General features: G+C 34.3%; 1 protein-coding gene across 1 annotated transcript in view; it reads right to left on the reverse strand.

Annotated features, from left to right (window-relative positions):
- Positions 1-4185: 4185 nt before the first annotated feature.
- LOC110447947 (probable ATP-dependent RNA helicase YTHDC2) overlaps positions 4186-24467 on the reverse strand; it is a 29033-nt gene continuing 8751 nt past the window's right edge. Inside the window, exons 12-33 of the mRNA XM_021493941.1 lie at positions 21921-22059; positions 21342-21534; positions 20887-21062; positions 19964-20051; positions 19360-19447; positions 18773-18853; positions 18211-18293; positions 17580-17685; positions 16743-16862; positions 14568-14733; positions 14077-14183; positions 13564-13658; positions 12825-13001; positions 12041-12288; positions 11615-11736; positions 10960-11055; positions 9392-9488; positions 9005-9091; positions 8115-8380; positions 7498-7649; positions 6495-6579; positions 4186-5772 (exon numbers count right to left, since the gene is read on the reverse strand). Of these exons, the coding sequence (XP_021349616.1) occupies positions 5263-5772; positions 6495-6579; positions 7498-7649; positions 8115-8380; positions 9005-9091; positions 9392-9488; positions 10960-11055; positions 11615-11736; positions 12041-12288; positions 12825-13001; positions 13564-13658; positions 14077-14183; positions 14568-14733; positions 16743-16862; positions 17580-17685; positions 18211-18293; positions 18773-18853; positions 19360-19447; positions 19964-20051; positions 20887-21062; positions 21342-21534; positions 21921-22059 (3282 nt within the window). The 3' untranslated portion in view covers positions 4186-5262. The remainder of the gene's footprint in view (positions 5773-6494; positions 6580-7497; positions 7650-8114; positions 8381-9004; positions 9092-9391; positions 9489-10959; positions 11056-11614; positions 11737-12040; positions 12289-12824; positions 13002-13563; positions 13659-14076; positions 14184-14567; positions 14734-16742; positions 16863-17579; positions 17686-18210; positions 18294-18772; positions 18854-19359; positions 19448-19963; positions 20052-20886; positions 21063-21341; positions 21535-21920; positions 22060-24467) is intronic.

The raw sequence follows: 24467 nt of genomic DNA on the forward strand, positions 1-24467 counted from the left end.
GATGAGTGCTTATAAGCACAGCATCCATATAACATCTTAATTCTCCCTGAAAGCAGAGAATTAATGTGGGTGATTTTGTAGCGCATCATTTGATTACATTTAAATGAGATAACTTTTAAAAATTTGCAATTAGACATCTGTGAAATTTTACATTTGACTTTGAGTAGTCATTTGTGATTAATGAGAAAAAAAAGTGAGTTTCTAATATCAAGGACATAATGTGAATTTGGAGTAGAGAAGTAATGTACTAATTTTCAAATTACACCAAATATAACACTACTGCGAATTCCCCCATGAAAATGTTGCCTCACACAGAGATGTTTTTATTTTAGGATAACGGGGTGATGTTGCTACCTCGGATGTTCATATGGTTAATTTTATAACAACTTCTGTTTGAAATATTCGTATTACAAGACAAGAGGCCTGATGTCCTTCAGTAACATAGTTATTTTTCATTGTTGGAATGTGAAGTGATATAAAGCACATATACGAAGAGAGAAACTTTTTCGTTGCATATCGGCAACAAAAACCACATTTAAACCTTTCAAATGAACTATTTTAGTAGTGAGAAATAAATGTTCCGTCATTTTTCTATATACAGATTTAGTAAGCCACCCCAAAGGTCAAATCGTGAGACCCAGGGGCATGTAATCCACATCTTTTTTATGAAGGACTTACAATTAAAAAGCCTCAATAATCATGCCTGAAATTTTCCAATGCTACAGTTTCCACAAGAAATACAGCAAAAATAGTTATTATCTCCATGAGAACTGTATCATTTGACTTAGATTGGGAGATCTGGGGGTATGCTGAAATGAAAGTTTTCATAAAAGATCATCAGATATTACCTTGACAACTATTTAATTGCAACATTTTTTGGTTCATAAGTATTTTTTAGAACTTTTATCCCCTTCACCCTCAGCCCCAAGGAGCAATAATTTACATGTATTTAGGACATCTCGGCCTGAGGAAGTTTTATGTAATTATTCCCCTTTGAACACCACACTTCAGGCCCCAGGAGCAGGTCAAAATTTTATCATCTAACTGCCATTCCATTTTTATAATTCTATCCAAGTTTGAATTATTTCCTACAGAAAAAACCTAAACAAAACAACTCAAAAGTGTTATTTTTCTAAATGAACTGTAGCAAACTTAACCCCTTCTCAAGGGCAAATGGATGACCCTGGGGAAATGAAATTTACATTGTTGATTAAAAACCTTAGAAACTTCATCCATGAAGAGTACTTGATTCTATGACATTTGAGTCATTTGAGCCCCTTTGGACCCTGTACTTCAGGCCCTCAGAATGTTTGAACACAGTATAATTTTCATTTTTTAAAAATATCTTTTGCAATGGACACTTCCAGCAAAATTTTATTGAAGTCAGTTCTACGTTTTTTGAGAAGTTGAAAATGTGCCTTTTTTCTGGACGATGACTGACAAGACATATCAGAAAAGATCATTTTTTCCCGTTCAGATGACCTAAAAAACTTGGTTGCATGTTATGACAGTAGTGTATAATTTCATTGTGTTATGCAATGAGAACAAGGTTCTATTTTCTCTATAAAAATTGATGTGAAAATGACAAAAGTGTTGTTCTCAACATACTGATCAATGAAATTACCTCTTCTTTTCAAAACACTTGCCCAAGCATACCCATATGGTGTTACAAAGAGAGAACAAGACAATATATGTAATACAACAACTTTATTTCCCCTGCATAACATACATCACAGCAAGGAGTCACAAGGAGTTGGGTATCTTGTAAACAACACTAGGCATTAACAAGAGGCCAATGGGCCTGTGTGGGCAGTGATGACTGCTCACTTAACTTTTACAATTAAATATTAAAACTCATTGATTTTTTTTCTATCTTATTGAAGATCATTGATTTTTTATTCTGTTGCACAACCACACTTTTCTAATTTAAAACCTAATGAAAAATCTTGTCAACTAAAATACCAGGCTTAAAATGAAAAAGTTACTGTACAAAAACAATATTACCCCATTTTTAATCCCTATTTTTCACCTGAAGGAGATGGCAAATTTATTATGAAAACCTAATAGGTAGAAATAGATGAGACCCATATCATTATGAAAACTATATTTCTGTCAGAACTTTCCTTTCTAGGTTGTCTTCCTAAAAGATGTTTCCTAAATTCTTATCCACCAATGGATGTAAATTTTCATGGCACCAGTTTTTCAAGCATCTATTTTACGTGTCAATAACATCTACTTAATTAGATGATGAGAATCGGCTAACTACACAATCTGCATACAAATAATTTCAAAAACAGAATTCTACCAAGATTACTGATCAAATAAGCAGTTATCATATTAGGGTATGTTGCCTGCGTTTAACTGGGTGGTAGTTAGACCGATGGTCTATAAGCATGTTTATAGTGTGGTAGTTAGACCGATGGTCTATAAGCATGTTTATAGTATGTGTATGGCTCACATACATGCATCTCTGTGAACTACTAGTGTATGTAGATTCAATAAATAAATATAAACTTTATATATTTACAACAATTATGAAACTGATATTATTAACTCTTGTTGCCCCGGATGTTAGTGTGCGGGGGTCTTAATGTGGAAGGAAACTGGAGTACCCGGAGAAAACCCATGTGATTGGGCAGGTGACCCCATACCTTTTCACGTTCGATTGGGGAAACAAACCCTGGCCCCCTTGGAGAAAGGCAAGTGGGCTATTCAGTGCACCACCCGACCACCCAGGTCAGCATTGTAGGTTCATTAGATCATGATCCTAAATACAATCCCAATCCTCCTCATTGCTACAAACGTATAATGTCCCAATCCTCCTCATTGCTTAGCTACAAATGTATAATGGTTATGATTCTAAAGAGTTCCATGTTATATTCGCATTGTGAACACAATTAATCTACATTTTAATTTTTTGCAAATTATTTGACATAATAAAATTATAGGCAGTAAGCAGCATAGAAATATAAACAACATGGATAGGGAACAGTTGATATAACGGTAAAGTTGGACTCCGTTCAATGAATGAGCTATACATGTACAAAAGCCTGAAGGGAACCGTGTGGTATGTAAAGCAGGATGTAATTTAACACCATATTATATTATATATATATTGGTGCCCTATTATATATTATTACCAATGTATTATTATTGGTACCCTGTTATATATTATTACCGATGTATTATTATTGGTACCCTGTTATATATTATTACCGATGTATTATTATTGGTACCCTGTTATATATTATTTCCAATGTATTATTATTGGTACCCTGTTTAACAAGCTTATACACTGTTGACACCTTTCTGTGTATTGGAAAAAATATGTATATACCCTTAACGCAATAGTATTATCTGAGCACCGGTTATCCTCAAATCCTGGGGAGTTAATTACAACTACTTGACTCTCCTCTTCACTAACTCGGCTTAGATCCAAGCTGATTGGATTTTTCTGTTTAGCATCATGTTTACCCCCCTTTACCCCAATTATCTCAAGTCAGACATCCTGAATGATTGCACTCTATCGCATCCCCATCAATTGTATCGATATCAGTTAAAGACTGTATTTATATTTATTTTCTCTCTACTTTACCCAATATCTCCACTAAACACCTCATTGAACACTCCTCTTTTTGCCCCCCTCCCCTTTAACAACAACAGTCCCAAGTGTTAATCATGCAGTCCAAGAATATGGTTGCTTCCTCACATCACACAATACGATTCTCAATTGCATATAAAATAAAACGAATACACAATTTAAACATATAAATTCTTATTTTCATGGTTAGATAAATGTGCGAGTTAAACACAGCAGTGAATGTATTTCACATTAATGTATACAGACCAAACATATCTCTGAACTGTGAAGGAGAAGACTTATCATATAACTTTTTTGCCTCAATTTTTACAATCAATCAAATGGAGTTGAAAGCTGCTCACAAATTTTAAAGATTAATTTCTGAATCACCAAATTTGCTTGATTTTAAAAGACCTATCTAACCAAAGGGTCTTTTCGGACAATAAATGTCCCTATCACCTTCAGAAAAATGTTTGCACACAACAGTCCGCCTATAGCTATATCATGTCTTTTTATTGGAAAATTGCTACTTGGGGCTAATTTCCATTTAAAGTCATTTTGATTTCTTCCTTATTAGCAAGTAAATAAGACTGAAAATCTTTTGAATGTCACATGACAGTGGAGAATAAAATTGGACAAAAATTGAATTTTCTAACTAAAACTGTCATGCATGAAATCAACTCAAATATACTTTTAAGTATTTCCTCTCAGCAACAAATTTCATCATTAGCTGCCTTTTAAGCTGCAGGGATCTTAAGTTAATACAAAAGTCTGATCTCATCTGCATCATATCCATATAATACATTATATTATATTATAATAATTATTTTCGTTTATCTCCAAATTCATTTGTTTTCTGACTTCAGTTTGACCATCTGTCAATGAATGTTTCTGTGAGGAAATATGATTGATTTTCATATTACACAGTAAAATGTGTATTAGCGGTCCCATAATCATTTGTAGCAGAGTTCACATTTGTTCTCAATGCTACATCATTTCTTACTACAATGTATATCAGTGTTTTTTACAAGACACATCAGAACCTGTTTTCTTGTAAGAAACTCAAACTCAAGCTTTTCAAAAAAAACTTGCTTTTACAAGTTATTCCATATTTTTTAATAATGTCATATTAAAAGTTATAAAGAAATTCAATTGGGAACTGAAAGAAATACAAAGTATGTTGAAATGGAAAAATATGGACTTTTCATTTATATTTTAAAGAATAGGGTTCAATAAATAATAGACAGTACACAGGAAAAACATACTTTTAGACAACAGGGCCCAGTTGTTCAAAAGGTGATTAGCTTAGTCAGCGATTAGCATGAATTTAATTTTGTGTGTGTCTTTAAACACAACCATTAACTATCAGACTTAAAACTTTCCAGTTAGCAAAGTAAAGTTTTAGTAGAATAAAGTTACAGCGAAATTGTGTGTTTTAGTACCTTGTATATATATTGACCAATATATAAGAGGTTAAAAAATGTTGTTTAAGCTAATCACCTCCTCAACAACCGACGTCTAAATTTGATCCCAACATAACACAGATATAAAGGTGTATTAATCTCATACTGTATTAACGTGTCTGTTATCATTTCATTACATACAACAAAGGAAGTCCAATGTAATGCTGTCGTCATCATAAATAATATTTTTGGTGTACACCTTTGAGGAATCTCACTGAACTATCTCCTATTCCCAGATCGATTGTGATTTCCTCTCCTGTGACCTCCTGACCCTTGACCTCTCTGGTGGTAGCTGTATGATCCGTACTCAGTTCCGGGTGCTACCCCGTTATCTTGGTATCCACCAGTGTGGTACCCACTATAGTTATCAAAGGGATTTCCCTGATTGATCGGTGACCTCCCTGAAGATTTCCCCCTTTGACCTTGGCCTCTGTGACCATTATGTGACCCTTCGTTGACCTGGTACCCTCCATAGTTTCCTTGGTCCTGGTATCCTCCTTGTGACTGTCTGTTGTAGAAGTTACGAGTACCGTGGGAGGAGTAGTCACTGTGATCGCCCCCTATAGACTGGTAGCTGCCAGGTCCTTCAGGTGACGCTGGGCCGTGAAAGGCCCCTCTCTTACCTGCATTCTGTGGCTTATTACTGGCCGAGGGGGATGACTTCCCCTGATGGGCCAAGTATTTGTCCCACAATTTGATCAAGGTTTCTCCAACATGTGGCTCAATCTCCTAACAATAACAAAATTTCCTTGTAAATTGATAACCAGGCTTCCATTATACATTGTCCAACAAGTACCGCGGGGCGGAACAATATACGCCCGTCGAATGCCATATAGTGTTATATACTTTCTTACATTGAAATAAGATCTGCATCATTCTAAGAGTGGTTAGCTGACATGCTATAAAAAATGTAGGAGAAAATCTCCGGACAAAAAGTCAAATACTGAAATGAACAAAGGGCAATAACTTTTGCAAAATCGTCGAATCAAAATTCTTTTAAGGGAGACACAACTTCTTATCATGCATATAATGTATACTAAGTTTCAAAAATATCGGTCAAAAATGTAGGAGGAGATTGCCAGACAACCAAAAGTTTACGCCGGACGGACGGCGCCATACCATAATACTCCCGTCAAATTTGACAGCGTATAATAAGGATTACTGACCACATATCTAACAAGAAAGCAATATCACTCCTATTTGCTTTCGAGTGGTTGTAATAATCCAGTCAGAACAGTGTTAAAACAATGCTATAAGTAAAACAGTGTATGTGAATCCAGACAAGCATACATAAATGGAAAGAGACACAGTTGATAAAATTTCATGAATTATAGACACTGTCCAAATACATTTACAATAAGTGAATCGTACTAAAGGAGACAGTTCCACTACAGGGAACGTCATTTCCTCGTATAGAGTATCATATGATCCTCAGGTAAAATGTATCTTACCTGGCCATCCCTACTGGTCTGTACTTTTCTATTGTCATCCCATGGGTTCAGCAACTGCAGAGTACTTTGGAATGACAAGTTTGCTCTGGTGAAGAGAATTAAATATATAAGTACCTAATTATGTATACCTTAATGAATCTGTATTGCAGTACCAGACACCAAAGCAAAATATTCAATGATAAATCATATTTTATGGTAAATCATATTTTAAGGTAAATCATATTTTATGGTAAATCATATTTTATGGTAAACCATATTCAATGGTAAATCATATTCAATGGTAAATCATATTTTATGGTAAATCATATTCAATGGTAAATCATATTTTATGGTAAATATTTTATGGTAAATCATATTCAATGGTAAATCATATTTTATGCAAATTACAATCTTAAACAAGAAGCTCAATGTGCATTTGGCATGTTTTTCTTTTGAAGATGATATATTGAATTCTACAAAAGACAATTTCAAAATTATTTTCCATAAAGAACTTAATCGTTTCAGAGCAAAATTTTAAGGTTTTTATAATAATTCATAAGACACTTTTGTATTTTTGTAAATAATTGACAATAAAACAGTAACTTTACTTATAGAATGGACAGATAAACTAAATACACTATATTATTATAATCATATCTTTCTGTATGGGATAGGGATTAGTGCAGCAGGGTTGAGTATACTTAAAGATGACATTTAACAGTCTCCTATTCATATTTTGACTATTTCAGATATACATGTATGATATTTTAATATAGGATTTTTGGGATTGGTTTGGATGTACTTTTTATATGGAGTTTATTTTTAAATTTTGTGCAGGTATATAGATAGTGTCAGGATACATTTTGGTAGTGGGGTACATTTAATGCATGACACCAGGCTCTTATTTCGAGGTCTCTGCATGGATTGTCTACTACATACAGTCTTGTGTAGCTATATCCTTGAAATATCCTTTTCTCAATTATATAAGTCATACACATCAGCAATTATATACAGAGGAACAAACCTTTTGATCCACTCTACATCACAGCAGTAGTCGAGTCCATGATAACTGGAGTCCTGAACCTTCTTGTCTACAAACTCTGACTTCATCTTAGCATAGCCCTGGAAATGGCCGCTTCCTTGCACTGAGAAAACCAGATAAACTGTGTTCCCCTCCTATATCATATAAAGATGAAATGTCTTGGAATTATTTAACCAGTATGGATAATACACTCAAAGAAATTTTGTACACAGAATGTTATACTGTAATATAGTCAGTTTAAGGAAGTATGCTACCTAACAATAACCTGTATTGATTTTCAAAAAGAGTTTCCAACAATCAAGCGTGTGAATATTTTTGATGAATAGTGATTTGGACTTGGTAACATATCTGAAAGGCATACAAGAATACATGTGTGCATTTACCATAAAGATTTCTTAGATATTTCATGGAAAGGGAAATAACTCACATCACAGATATAATAACAAAGGTAGCATATATTATTACATGTATAGGAAATGTCTATAACACAAGACACCTGTATAAAGTGTTAGGTAGCATATACCTTTAAGAGAGAAAGTGTATGGAACAGTGTTGCATATATCCTTAATTACACTGCAGAAAAATACCACAATACTGACCTGAAAGACACTGTTAAGTTTCTTATTGTTTGATTTGTTAGTGGCCCACACTCCTTTGTTCATGGACAAGTCCACTTTGCTTTGATTGTTGCATTTCATAACAAAGAAGCTGGTAGGTTGGCTGCTGCTGTGGTTCACGCCCACACTGGGCGAGGCGGGGCCTGGACTCATGGAGGGGGTACTGGACTGACTACCTCTGTGGCTCGTGTTAGCCGATGGTGAGTTACTACTGCTGGACGAAGCGGTATCAACACCACTGCTGGATTCTGTCATAGATAGATATATATCTATTTTCAAGAACAGCGACAACTAACAAGAAGTTTATCTACAGCTGTTTTTTAAAAATTCATTTCAGGGACAACTCATACTTTCACCTGAGATACACATTATCTATACTGGGTCTGTTATTTTCATACTCAATTTAGATGTCTAACACAAACTGCCATGATACAAGTAAAACCCATACCTACCTGCACACAAGGGTCTAAAGTCTAAAATATCTCTTAAATGTCCTTTAAAACATGGTTCAACAGATAATTAATCTATGTATAATTGTGGTTTTGTTAAAATACTCTAATTGTTGCTACCTTTTGACTTTTGTAAGCTTTTTTATGAAGTGTTTCAATTTTTCACAAATTCACACAAATATAGTTATAATTTGCATGATTACATTTTCATATGAGTTACATAAAAATTGGTTCCTATATTTTCTCTCTCAAATATTTCAGTTTGCAATATGGCGTCACGAAATTAACAAAGATCTGTCTTGAAAAATAAATGTTTCAGCGAACTAGTACTGGGAAATTAATAGAATAAGGAACGAATCTTTTCATGATATTAAAATCATTCTCTCTAGTCACATGTTGAAAAAAATTGTAAATCTTACTTACTCTGTTGAAATTGAAAATTCTTCCTTGGAGGTGTAACAAAGTCAAAATTGCCCTTTCCACCTCCTCCAGACATGATGGACTCCGCGGCTACAAAGTAAACAGCATTTAAACATACACCAAACAGTCATCAGTATCATCTCACAAAATAGTCAAACTAAACAGTAACCTCAGTTTATGAATGATAAAGATGACACTTGATGGGAAATCGTCCTACCAGGTGTGTTTTCAAAATGGAAGCCATTGCGGGGATTTCTATATTCTGGTTTTTAACACCAGTCTGTCATAGGTAAATTTCATTGTGCCATTGTTTGACTCCTCTGCCATCGTCTACATTGCAATAAAACGTGTCACCTTACTATTAGTACAAAACAAATCTGAAGAACTTACTCATAGGTCTTGGTCGCTGACCAATTCCAGCGGGTTGTTGCAGTCCCATTGTCTGCTCCTCATTGGTCAGTATATTGACAATTGTTCTCACCACAGACTGAAAGACAAGGTTTGATAGACACTGAAATCTTGCTGTTTTTAATGATAGGAGATAGAATTCCATGCATCTGAATTGCAACCCTTTTATTTTCAACATTAACATATACACTCTGGCTATATGATATATGAATGTGTAATTATGTGTAATTCCATCAATTCAATACTATCACATTAAGAATTATTTATATACCAAACCTAAGAACCTAAAAGGATGGAAGTATAATTAAATCACCTTACCTAGGGTCGCTGAATACCGAATTCAGTTAAAATAAAGCAAAGTATTGCAAGCATAAATGTATATACAGTACATTCCACCTAATATCACGTCTGTTAATGTCACTTTTCGGTTATTATCATGTTTTTTTGATGCACCGTTTTTCCTGCTATATAATCTATGCAATTCAATTCTTTTATTATCACCTGATTTTATGTTGATTTCTCTTAATATCACTTTATTTTGGCCACTGTCACAAAAAAAATACAGGTAAATGGTGGTAATGATTCATGATAAATGCCCTGGGGATCTTCTGTCACACCCTGGATGCATTATGTAAACAATGCCTCGGCCTAACAGGGTATTTTTTACACCTGGCTGACTGTTAAACAAAAGGTTACACCTGGCTGACTGTTAAACAATAGGTTGACTTACATACTTGTTAACATGATATTCACCTGTGGTTGGGGGAGCTAGGACAGTCTAACATCTGTAAACTTTTCTAATGCCAAGTGTGATGTATTCTTTCAACTAATTATAACATGTGTACTATCTTCGATTACACACTTGCAGCAAATATCTAAGGAAATTAACCTATAAAAAGATGTTACTAGCGAAAGAACAGTATATATATCAAGATATAGGTAAATATTTACCAAGTCTCATGTTTACAATTGAATTTGATGCAGAATACCAGCCAAACACTTGTATGCCTACATCACTACTGCAGTAAACAATCATAATTACAATCGTACTGATCGTCATTTTGCTACTAACTATAAGAAATGTAACTGCATACTGAAATGAAATACAAATAATATATTTATTTCTATACTTATTTACTTATATCTATATTTCAACTAGGGTAAAGAACAAGGTTAGTTACAAAATATCAATCTTCTTCGTAGAGCCACATCACTTAGGCATTTGACTAAGTTCACTTCCGGTTTTGAGGGCTGAAAAACATCAGAAAATATGTATTCTGTTTATGTCATGTTTCTGTTAATATCATGTTTTTCTCTGACAAATGGGAAGTGATATTTAGAGAAATCTACTGTATATAGATTTAGACAAAATTTTAGAAAATTTTGCATTTGAATGTGGCAGTATTTGAGATTCCCTGGACAAATGAATGCAAAGACAAATGAATGGATAATACTGGTGGAGAATTAATATCAAGTACATTATGCAGCCTTTTTTCCCCCTATTTGGTTCTGATATTTGGTATCTATGAACCTGAGACTGATCAAATTACCTCATCCAGTTGTGACCAAGTCTTGGAGGGAGACCTCATCCTCCGTAACAGCAGACTGTTCCACTTCTGTCTCAGCTGTAACACTATGCTCGTCGTCTAAAACACACAGATCCTTGATATCACAAGTTACATATGAAACACACAGATCCTTCATATCACAAGTTACATATAACATAATGATGATGACTATATCCTGATAGTGAATATTAACACACAACATACTATACATTGTGGACATTGGATGTGAAGGGTGAGATAAACACAGGTTGTATATAGATTTTACCAGTGAAGGGCGAAAGTTTCAGTGCGCGGAAATTTCCTGTTATACAGTACTTACAGATTTACGGTACTTTTTATTAGGTGCTGTGACATTAACACTATCTACCTAGACAAACAATTCTTGCATCTCAGACAGAGATATCCCACATCATACCCAGTGCTAGATTTTTCTATCTCGTCCAATCTGTCTGGTACCTTTACATGTCAATTCGCGGAATTTTTACCCCGCAATGTTTTCATCCACGCGTTAATGGCTTTAATTTACAACCTGCATTAAAATATTCTGTTCTGTTGTTTTATTTATTGTCTTAATGTACTTAGATTCCCGGAGATAACCCGATCTGGCTCAGTTACAGGTAATGTAATTAAACTTTACCTCATTGTCCAGTTTAAAGCCGAGCCATTCGTCCAGCTGTAGTGTGGTCTTCCTGTTATCTTCTTTATCCTCACCTTCACTGTCACTTTCCTCACTTCCAAACTCTCCTCTCATTCCAAAATCTGTGGAATTGAAAGAACAAGAAATGTCAGGAGGTGGGAGGAAGCATTAATGTCATGCCACAATTTGAAAATTGAAAATTGATATCACCATATGAATCTGTTTGAAGTGTTATGAAAATCAATGCATATCTTTAATATTTATTGTAAGGAATATGAAAATGATGATGGAGTGATCCTATGAATGTTGTCTTCACTTTACAGGAAACACAAACCTGGATGGGTAATGGTATAACTAAATCAGCGGTGGCTGGATTAATAATGCTGTACTGTACATTAATACTCTCCACTAATATACTCCACTTACTTCTGTTCAACTGTCTGTCCTTGACAGCGTCTGGTGATAGTTTAGCTGGTCCAGCAAACACAGCGACTGTGATAGGCGACACCATGGTACAGGTCCTAACCATAGGGTGTCGCTGGAACCGCGTCATCTCCTGGTAGAATAGCCAATCAGAACGCAGACTTTTGATGAACTGGCTTTTCTGTGTCTTCTTTGAGCTCGGAATTTGACTTACCACAGAACTCATGTGGAAGAACACATTACTTTCTTTCCTAGCAAATTTAATAAAAAAATAAATACATGTCATGTCAAGGTCAAAACAAAAATCTTACTTAGTACAAATATGTATATGTAGTACAAATTCTAAGGTTATCACTTATGTAGGGAATCAATGATAATTGCTTAAATGGAAAATTGGAAATCCACAACCAATTGACAATTTATGCAGACTGGATGTCAGCTGCATGTTTCAGTTTTAAAACACGAGTTTGTTTTAATTTGGTAATTAATTGGGCAAACATAATGTTTTACCAGTTTATAAATATTGCTTATTATTTTGTGATAATTGAGGAATATTTTTGAACTTAACTATTTTTATTTTCAAAATACAAAAATTGCATTAAAAAGTATAAATCACCACTTCAATGATCATTATTATGGAATATCTTATAAAAATATGAAAATATATTTATAAAGATTTATAAATCTCACTTCAATAGAAGAATAAAGAATGACATTTGTATAATTATTATCAATCTAAGTGTTCCTTATATATCTATCTAGAAGTTCACAGTTTTGCAAGACTTACTGGGTGGCTAGTCTGGCTTTTTGCCTGTCAACACGGAGCAGATTGGGGTAGCTACCAGCACACAAGGCGGCCTTCACCACAGCCCAGTTCTCAGAGTTAGTGTTCAGGTCCCTGATGTCTCCTCCACCTCGAGCTCGTACAAAACCGGACGCCCTCAACTGGCCAAGCAGCTGGGTTCTGAAATGAAACAGAAGTCATGATATTTTGCAAATACTTTTGGCTTTTCCTTGTTAAACTATGATAATATTTCTTTTCCCCCAAATGAAAACTCATTTGTCATGTGAAAGAATGCAAAATGCAGAAAGGCTTTGATTTACAATTCTGGCCATATTGAAAACCATACATATTAAGAGCTTTGATCTATTTAATATCACAATCAAATGATGGATCAGTTCCTTTTTCAATTTAACCTAGTGGATGTTTTGTCCCGACACTTGTTTTATTTTTCCAAACAGATGTCAGAGAAAATTCTTCAGATTCTGATAATATCAATCTTTCTTGCTTCTTGTTAAGCATTATGCATAAAGTTGCAAAATAGAGATCTTGCATTGTTAGATTTAAGTAAGACACAAGAACATGTAAACCTAAACAAAGCCATTTAAAAAAAATTCCTATTATGATTCTTGTCAAACGCTAGGGACAACATTAACACAAGAATGCAGTACCAAGCCCCCAATGATCAGGGTTATGAGGGTTATGTGGATATATCCATACCTGAAATGTGTCAACATAACCTTACCTCATGCCCACTATCATCTCCATACAGGCTGACGACAGGTAGTTCTTATCACAGAAGCTTCTCTCCCAACCGTCAGTCCTTGCTCGCTGCCATGCCTGTACAATGTATCAGTACCAGGTACATGTAACAGGTATGGGTTGAAATTATTACCATAGTTTTCAAAACCATGCCTTTAATGTCATATATGGACGAATTCAATATGGTCAATCTGAATTCTTTGCTTCCCAAAAGTATTCTTTAAACATCTTGTAAATCCTGATTACTTGAATGAAATTAGATCAACAACTGATGAGGAAGCTGTCTGACAGTCATCATCTCAAGAAGTCACAAAGCACTACAAAACTGGTCACATAAGAATTAAGCAAGTGAGTCAGATAAGAAAACTGCACCCTTATCAAGTATGTATCACTGTTTACCAAAAGGGATGTAGAACACTTATTAGATCCAAACCATCAGTACATTTTTACATAAGCAACTATAGGTAAATTTGGCAAAATGAACTTTAACACTTACCTGGAAAGCTCGTAGTAGAGCCATGTGATCACTGCAGGTGTCAGCAGCAAACTTACGCCTAGACATACTTGCTTCCCTCTTCATGTTAGGTTGACTGGGCAATACAACTGATGGCAAATCAATGACATGAGATAGATCAGATTTAGAGTTTGAAAACAAAACTGTTCATTTTTAACCATTTCCTTGTGTTATATTCAGTATGAACAGTTTTCAATTTTAAGTTCACTTAAACCTAAATACACATACCCTTGTTTCATTGCCATCTTCCTTAAAGACAAGGGTCACGGTATTACAACATATTACAAGGCCTTTTTTATTTTTAAATTTTCTTTTGTAACATTTCTTTTCTACATCTCCTCAAAACACCTGACAGGTGGTGGTTTACTGTACATATTTCATAATTGTGTTAAGTAGTATGTATATACTCGGTGTCGAAGCAATGTCTACTATGGTATAGCATTTCAAAGCTTACTAGCTTCTGTCACACTTACATGGATCCTTGTAGGCCAATGTACAAACAATGGTGAGTACTGGGTCGAGACACTTGAGGACAACAGAGTACAGCACCATCTTCCCCAGGCACGGCTCAACAGGCAGGTCTGCCAAGTGATGTCCCAGCTCTGTCAGATCCTCACACGTATCCAGGGCATCTATTTGCTGAAAAAAAAATGTAGAAAATCTAAGCCTTGAACAATTAAATGAAACACAATGAACTTGAAGAAGCTAATTCATCTTCTATCCACCTGGTTACACTATTAACAGAAGTTTTGCCAATGACAAAAAAGCTCTGTTATAAAAGGACGTTGTAACTCAGTGGTTCCCAGGACTCGTGATGTACAGCTGCATGTACTAGACAGAGGGTGTATTTTCCACCTTGCCAATCCACTGTAAAAGCATAAATTTTCGTTGGGGTTAAATTTCGTTGTTTTGTATGGGGACAAATTCGTTTGGATTACATTACGTGGAATCAATATTTAAAAACCCTGTATTTTTTATTCTGGTAAGTATTTAGTTTCAATTGACAGGCGTGACGACACAGTGCAGATAAATATAGTACATGTAAGATCGGGCGAGATTTACTCACTTGATGGTTATAAAACCACGAAATAAATGAAATTTAATCCCAAACGAAATCTTATGCTTTTACAGTATGCCGTTAAGCTAGGGTCAGACAGACCAATTAAGATCTTGTGTTATGCAACCATCGATAACTTTGACTACATGTACAGAGGACAGTTTCCAGAACCCTTCACCATTGGCCAGCCCTTACCAGTTACTTCTCCAGCCATGAGGATCGCACAGCAAAGGTTGAGAAACTTTAACACTACTCGTCTGATCCAGAAGTAAAATTGTACCTCATGTTCCGTGATTACATTCTAGCACCCCTGAATGTATTCAACACATCATTCCAGGTGAGCAGGATAACTACATGATTTGTTTGTCTTTTATTCTTATCTTGTTCCACAAGTAATAATTACTTGGTAAATGGTTAACAAAATGGTAAACAGAAGTATTGTGAGCCGTGTTCACTTTCTCTACTAATTTTGTCATACATTAATTACAGATTGATGCTTCAAAAATTATGGAAATTTGTGAAGAGCACTGTCATTAAGCAGCATCAGGACCTTGCCAAAGTACCCTATGATGACCGAGTGAATCAAATTGATGATGAGAAGCTAGGTTTCGATATGGCAGCTCGGGTGTATAATTAAGAGGTCCAGGATGACAGTGAGCTCTCTGCATCAGGCTGGTGTCCAGTCCATGACCCAATTGCAAACAATGCTTTTCTTGTACCTAACCATTGGGCAACCATTTCATCAGAAAGTGGTTTGTAAAATATTCAGTTATCTCCCTAAAGTCAGTGGTCATTCAAAATCATAAATGTTTTTAAATACATAATAAATACTTTTAACAACAATTCAAGCACATTTGATTTCATTTATACATTGCAATATATAGCCAGTGGAGGGCGATCTCCCACATGCAAACATGTAGAAAATCTCAAACATCATAAGATCTCCCACATCCACATGTTGAGGACCAATAGAAAGCTATTACCTGTGAGGGATAGACAGAGAAATCTCAAAGTAAGGGTTATACTTATGCTTGTCCAACACAGGCCTTTGCCAAGTTCCTGACACTCAAATATCTTATACCAAGGGTTAACATTTCTACAACACATTGCCTCATTAAGATGACAGCTATTTTGACAAGTCAGCATTTACATTGTGCTCTGAGTATAGCCTTTACATAGGGGTGAAGGATACCTGTATTCTTTAACCTATTCACCCCTACATACTTACCAAACTGGACTTGCCAAGTCTTTGATTTGGTAAGGTTCAAATGTGACTTTAGGGGTGAATGGGTTAAGAGCTGTAACTGTGATAACATTTCACATGCATGTCATAATCAGACTATATAATGTCACATTATTACAGGGAGGTTGGAGTAGAAAGTGTTACTTTGCATTGAAAAAAAATCCCAACATGTCACCATTACTGACGAGGTATCAGAGATAAAACAGTCCGTCATTACCTACGTGTGAGGGAGGCAGACAATGCCTGTATCCCTAAACCTATTTTACAACATCATTATATTTTTCTTTAAGGATTGGGAATCTGACATGGTGTGAAGCTCATTCAGCCTCTGAAGCCGACACAACCTACCTTGAGGAGATGTATAGCATTCCTGGTGAGAAGGAAAGTGGGAGGCTCTGGACACTTGGACAAGTAGTCAGCAATGGAGCAGGTCTTAGGGGCCAGCAGCTTGGTGTGGAGACACAACTCCTAGAAACAAACAATTCATGTGATGGGTTTAACAAAGATGGGGAAACAAAATCAATTTATATATGGTGTCTTCATCACTCCTGTCTGGTGTCTCTTTCATCACTTCATCCATATGTACCTACTCACTATAGTGTAGGTACCTATGTTTGCTTCTTTTTAAGATGTTTTATTCCTTGTAAGTGAATTCATCCGATTCTAATTCATACAGACCTTGGACACGTAACCGCTAAATGACTGATCATATATTTGCCATAATTGTAAAGCAGAAACAGGCAACCATCTTGGATTTTGAAATGTAGTTAAAAAGGTATTACACATGAATATAGGCACTGTTTACCACCATCTGTGAACAAAATCAGTCCTAGAGTTATGGCCCTTAAGATCTCGGCCAATAAGAAACCAAAGTGGCCATCTTGAATTTTGGAATCCAGACAATATGTCCTAATTCACCATGAAGACTATCCACTAATTACTACCTAAAGTAGATTGTAAATAGCTGCATTATACCAGGGTATCCTTTTTATAGGAGAATCAAAAAAATTTCACTAGAAATTTGAAAGAGAATAAGGACTTATTTTTATTTTTGAGTTGTAACACTAGCTTGTATTTAGAGATCTGAACTATAAATCGTGACAAAATTCATGACAATTAGGAACATGAGAATATTTTTTCAAACTTTAAATAACTTATCCAACATGATAGCGACATGACACTCACCTGGAGAGGGTATCTCAGTATCTCTGGGGCAGGAAAGTCCATGAGGTTTGAATACCGCACTTTACTGAACAGGTGATAACAGAGACCAGGTCTAACTCTTCCTGCTCTGTAATATATCAATAACGTTAGAAAATAACATCAGGCATCATAACTGATATACATTCCTTCACATACACATGCCGTCTGTCACATGTATGAAGAAATAAGATAGAAAACTCATTGATTTTTTTAACAACTGTATTCTTTTTACGGCATTCACTTACAATGTGTAGTTTGTACTTTGAAAGTTGTGTTTATGTTTTGACAAACAAATAATGCACTACATATACTATGAACGGCTTGGTTTACAATTAACTACTATAAACACACTTATTGCGATTATTTTGCTGATAACAGAGACAAATAAGTGTCCCCATGAACATCCAGGATGTAGGGAACTTGTTCAAAGTTCCATGTTTCAATAGCACCTGAACTTATTTTTCTGTACAGATATTGTAGCTGTTAGTTCCTACTGTTTACTTGGTATAAAATATTTGTCACCACTGACAACATCAATCTGAAGTCATGATGTCATGATGGGTATTTTTTACTAAGAAACCTGGATTTATACATGGATTTATACAATACCTACCTGCCCTTTCTCTGTAGTGCACTGGCCTTTGATATCCAGTTACTCTTCAACATGGTGACAGACAACAAAGCATCAAAGGTTTTCTGAAAAATGGATTTTTGTTTGTTTTTGTTTTACAAATTTTACAATCTTAAATTCACACACAAAATATAAACAATTAATCTTACATTAGTCTAAAAAAACATTTGACCATAACACAATGTACACTGCGTTTTCATAATTTTGTTAACAACATTCCACAAGGATTACATCCAATCAAGTTCAGTAATTATATCTGTAAAGGTATTTAAAGGAACAGTCTTTTCATTATGATTTACTATTGTCCCTGTTTTTACTCCAAACCTCTGCTCTTTAAAGGTCACATCTACATTCGTACAAAATATGATTCTACAAGGGATGAAGTAAATCATCTATTAATGAGGTAGTTCTAGCTCAAGATGTTTGTGGTGATGTTTCACTCAACTTTTGTGTTAAATTCACAGAATTCACCTTAATACATCATACATAACTAAAAATTAATCTTGATTGTGTACATACATGTAATTTGGTTTTGATGTCCTACCTCTTTGACTTTGCCTGCGTCGATAACAAACACTACATCGTCAATGGTGATACTTGTCTCAGCAATGTTGGTGGCCAGTATCTGTATCAATAGATATTCAGGGTCTACAAAATATGTCTTCTATAAAGCTTTAATAATAAAATATTCAACTGTACCTAAGTTAGGGCCTGGATATGCATACCTGGTAACAACAAGTAGACAATAAACCTGTTACAATGACCTAAAACAACAGAATCTGCAAGTTGTACCAGACAGGATTTCCTGATGTAATACATTCTTCCTGGCTGTTTTATACATTTCAGCAATTAAAAGTTATGGTCAGACAAAAAATAACAATGATTTGATCTTTGACCGCTTCTGTGACACCGATCCTGTAGGTTCAGACTGGAGTATTATGCGACACACTGTCTGTATGTGATACAAACAGATATCTATACATAGTTTTGGAGCTAATGAAAAGTTATGACTAAACAAGCATAAAAAGGATTCAGCACTTTAACTCCTTTCTGTAACCTTGACTTTGGGACTTGGTTCAATACATTACAGTGATTGTAATACATTTTCAAATCCACTGAGGTAAAACTTACAATTTTTCGAACTCCTGGAGGTGGTGTTTTAAATACTCTTCTCTGATCGTTGGACTGCATGGCAGAATGAAGTGTATATAATAAGTATCTGAAGGATAAACACAAAGACAACAATTAAAGCTATGGTTACTTATTATGGAGAAGCATTTATCACAAATTATATATAAAATGTAGGTAAAACACACCATGAATAATATACTAGTATTACCTTTGTGGCTGTAATAATTGTTCATGTTAATAAAACCTATGCTTAATATATAAATAAATGCCAGACAAAAATACAGTGCTAAATCCAAGTTACATACCACATAATTATGTTATGCATCTTTCCTAAACACAACTTACAAGCAAGTTACTACGGCCAGTAATGGTAGTCAAGAGAAAGGTATTATACATACATATATACATCCATTTACATTTAATCTGTATTGAACAGACCAGTTTAGCTGCTTTTCTTCTCAGAAAACTGTGTCATCTATGGCTCCGATACATTTACTGTAGATTTTTAGCTTACAGCATAGGTGAAGGCTGATATTCTTTATAATTCATTAAAATTACAAATTAACAACATTAAATATACATACCCGGTACTGATTTTACTTACTTGTACTTGTGAAAAAAAGAGTCCTCTGCGATCAGATCTCTGAGGCCAACAATGTCATCATACCCAGGCAGGAAGACCAGAATAGCACCTGTAAAATACAACACATCACTGTAATGCTAACACTCAGTGAAACAAGATCTCAGAGGGATCTAGCACCCACACAAAGAGGACACATGAACAAACACAGAAGGATCTTTTGCCTAGCTAGACTTGTCTTTATGATGTCCATTTTGTTAAATTAATGTAGAATTAGACTTTCACAACTTGAACTTTTAGTCTGAATCATTGGAATATTAAGACCTTGACCATGACCATGTACCAATGTGGTACTGAGAAAGATTTACTTCCTGTCAAAGAGATATCATTACAAAGTTTGACCTTAAAATGAATGACGACTTCCTGACAGCAATATTGTTTTTCCTACCCAAAAATCAAAATCCATTATGGTAACCTGGAGATTAAACTTTCTTCAAATCCACAAACAAATGAAGTGAAGACCTATTATTTGAATCTTTGAGAAAGACAATCTCATGTCCAGTACTTTCTGAGAAAACGTGATAACAGGGGTTGTTTATGGAAGGCAGACAATGGGGAAAAGTTGATCTAAACAGCCCCCTATCAGTCTTTGGTAGGCAATTTATTTTTATTTTTGACTGATTCTACTAGAAATAGATATGTCTGAGAGTGAATGCCCACATTGCAATTTAGGATTGATGGTTTCCTGTCAGATGGAGGAATGTGAACATTATGTTTTTAGCAATTTATCAAAATTCTGCTTGAAGCTCACTTTCAGAGAAATGTGAAAGTTTTACTAGCGAAAATGTATCATCAGCGAAAAATGTACTATTGGACAAATAACATTATACAGTTAGAAAAAGGAATTCTTTGACATTGATGTGTAAGCCTACATTGTAACAACCTACCATCACTGTAGTTTGACATGAGCTGGTAAATGAGATTGAGGATGAGCTGGATATCCACTTTTTCATCATCAAAACAGCTTTGGTATAGCGATAGCATATCTTTTTCTGCATCGGTCAACAACTGGTTACCAGCTTCTGCCAAAGAATCTCCAGAAGGCCCCACATCATTTGACAGCCTGTACAGAAAAATGAACTTCAGGACGTCATTTCCTTGGTCTACAATGTTCTCTCTCTGTTCCCCAGGAACAAACCCACTTCATTGACAAAATGAAACTTCATACCAAATTTCTGTTAAACTATTAAATTTTGAATAGAATTTTGAAGAAAAAGTTGACAGAAGACTGATAGAACACATTCTTAGCACACTTAGTCAGGTGCCATGCGAGTAAGTAAATCCCCCAATATTGCGTAACAGACTCTAGAACATGGAAAATGTATTCAGTATTCATACTTACATTAAAGCTTCCAGCATTTCTAAAATGTCATTTCTTTCAAACCGCTTGGCCCAGTCAATGGCGGTCCAGCCGTTGGGTAAGTGGAGATTAACGTTGGCGCCCAGGTTAAGTAGCTGTTCCACTTCGTCATTCATGCCCCTAGCAGTGGTCACCATTAAAGGTGTAACACCTGTTTCTGAATGCTGGTAGTCCACTGGAAATTGTAATCAAGGGATATAGCGGTTTACTACCATGCAAAGAACCAGAACAAAAATGTTAGCAGGTGGATAACTTCAGTGTAGTGATCATGACTACATCAGAAAAGTCTTAAGAAATTAGGATAAAAACTATAGTTGTCTGGGCAACATTCTGTCTAAGGACCGATGGACAGCTGACAGACCATCTGATTACAGTCAACCATCCTTCCTTTGTTGAAGAGGGGTATGAAATACTTTTGGCTGTGGTGATGGTTGAAAAATAACCCTCCTCCCCAAGCCCTCAACCAAAAGGACTTCATGAATTAACTCACTAAATATAGACAATATTTCTTTTACAACTGAGCTTTGTGGTACATTTATGATAGATTCTTCATATTCTTACCACTGACATTCTCACTCATAATGAGATGGACCAACTGGGCAAATGTCTCTTCACTTCCCATCAAGAAAATGTCAGTAAGAAACTGATCCATTTCCTTTATTATCCAGTCAGGGAGTTCACTTTTATCTTCATTTGTGTTCTGCAAGAATAATAATCCTGTTAGTGTTCTGTCAGAATAATAATCCTGTTAGTAGTTTACTATAAGAGTAATAATCTTGTTAGTGTTCTATAAGAATAATAATCCTGTTAGTAGTTTACTATAAGAGTAATAATCTTGTTAGTGTTCTGTCAGAATAATAATCCTGTTAGTAGTTTACTATAAGAGTAATAATCTTGTTAGTGTTCTGTCAGAATAATAATCCTGTTAGTAGTTTACTATAAGAGTAATAATCTTGTTAGTGTTCTGTCAGAATAATAATCCTGTTAGTAGTTTACTATAAGAGTAATAATCTTGTTAGTGTTCTGTCAGAATAATAATCCTGTTAGTAGTTTACTATAAGAGTAATAATCTTGTTAGTGTTCTGTCAGAATAATAATCCTGTTAGTAGTTTACTATAAGAGTAATAATCTTGTTAGTGTTCTGTCAGAATAATAATCCTGTTAGTAGTTTACTATAAGAGTAATAATCTTGTTAGTGTTCTGTCAGAATAATAATCCTGTTAGTAGTTTACTATAAGAGTAATAATCTTGTTAGTGTTCTGTCAGAATAATAATCCTGTTAGTAGTTTACTATAAGAGTAATAATCTTGTTAGTGTTCTGTCAGAATAATAATCCTGTTAGTAGTTTACTATAAGAGTAATAATCTTGTTAGTGTTCTGTCAGAATAATAATCCTGTTAGTAGTTTACTATAAGAGTAATAATCTTGTTAGTGTTCTGTCAGAATAATAATCCTGTTAGTAGTTTACTATAAGAGTAATAATCTTGTTAGTGTTCTGTCAGAATAATAATCCTGTTAGTAGTTTACTATAAGAGTAATAATCTTGTTAGTGTTCTGTCAGAATAATAATCCTGTTAGTAGTTTACTATAAGAGTAATAATCTTGTTAGTGTTCTGTCAGAATAATAATCCTGTTAGTAGTTTACTATAAGAGTAATAATCTTGTTAGTGTTCTATAAGAATAATAATCCTGTTAGTAGTTTACTATAAGAGTAATAATCTTGTTAGTGTTCTGTCAGAATAATAATCCTGTTAGTAGTTTACTATAAGAGTAATAATCTTGTTAGTGTTCTGTCAGAATAATAATCCTGTTAGTAGTTTACTATAAGAGTAATAATCTTGTTAGTGTTCTGTCAGAATAATAATCCTGTTAGTAGTTTACTATAAGAGTAATAATCTTGTTAGTGTTCTGTCAGAATAATAATCCTGTTAGTAGTTTACTATAAGAGTAATAATCTTGTTAGTGTTCTGTCAGAATAATAATCCTGTTAGTAGTTTACTATAAGAGTAATAATCTTGTTAGTGTTCTGTCAGAATAATAATCCTGTTAGTAGTTTACTATAAGAGTAATAATCTTGTTAGTGTTCTGTCAGAATAATAATCCTGTTAGTAGTTTACTATAAGAGTAATAATCTTGTTAGTGTTCTGTCAGAATAATAATCCTGTTAGTAGTTTACTATAAGAGTAATAATCTTGTTAGTAGTTTACTATAAGAGTAATAATCTTGTTAGTGTTCTGTCAGAATAATAATCCTGTTAGTAGTTTACTATAAGAGTAATAATCTTGTTAGTGTTCTGTCAGAATAATAATCCTGTTAGTAGTTTACTATAAGAGTAATAATCTTGTTAGTGTTCTGTCAGAATAATAATCCTGTTAGTAGTTTACTATAAGAGTAATAATCTTGTTAGTGTTCTGTCAGAATAATAATCCTGTTAGTAGTTTACTATAAGAGTAATAATCTTGTTAGTGTTCTGTCAGAATAATAATCCTGTTAGTAGTTTACTATAAGAGTAATAATCTTGTTAGTGTTCTGTCAGAATAATAATCCTGTTAGTAGTTTACTATAAGAGTAATAATCTTGTTAGTGTTCTGTCAGAATAATAATCCTGTTAGTAGTTTACTATAAGAGTAATAATCTTGTTAGTGTTCTGTCAGAATAATAATCCTGTTAGTAGTTTACTATAAGAGTAATAATCTTGTTAGTGTTGTCAGAATAATAATCCTGTTAGTAGTTTTCTATAAGAATAATAATCCTGTTAGTAGTTTACTATAAGAGTAATAATCTTGTTAGTGTTCTGTCAGAATAATAATATTGTTAGTAGTTTTCTATAAGAGTAATAATCTTGTTAGTGTTCTGTCAGAATAATAATATTGTTAGTAGTTTACTATAAGAGTAATAATCCTGTTAGTAGTTTGCTATAAGAGTAATAATTTTGTTAGTAGTTTACTATAAGAGTAATAATCTTGTTAGTGTTGTCAGAATAATAATCCTGTTAGTAGTTTTCTATAAGAGTAATAATCCTGTTAGTAGTTTACTATAAGAGTAATAATCTTGTTAGTGTTGTCAGAATAATAATCCTGTTAGTAGTTTTCTATAAGAGTAATAATC

This window comes from Mizuhopecten yessoensis, unplaced genomic scaffold (genome assembly GCF_002113885.1).
Source record: "Mizuhopecten yessoensis strain PY_sf001 unplaced genomic scaffold, ASM211388v2 scaffold3689, whole genome shotgun sequence".
NCBI classification, from domain to species: Eukaryota; Metazoa; Mollusca; class Bivalvia; order Pectinida; family Pectinidae; genus Mizuhopecten; species Mizuhopecten yessoensis.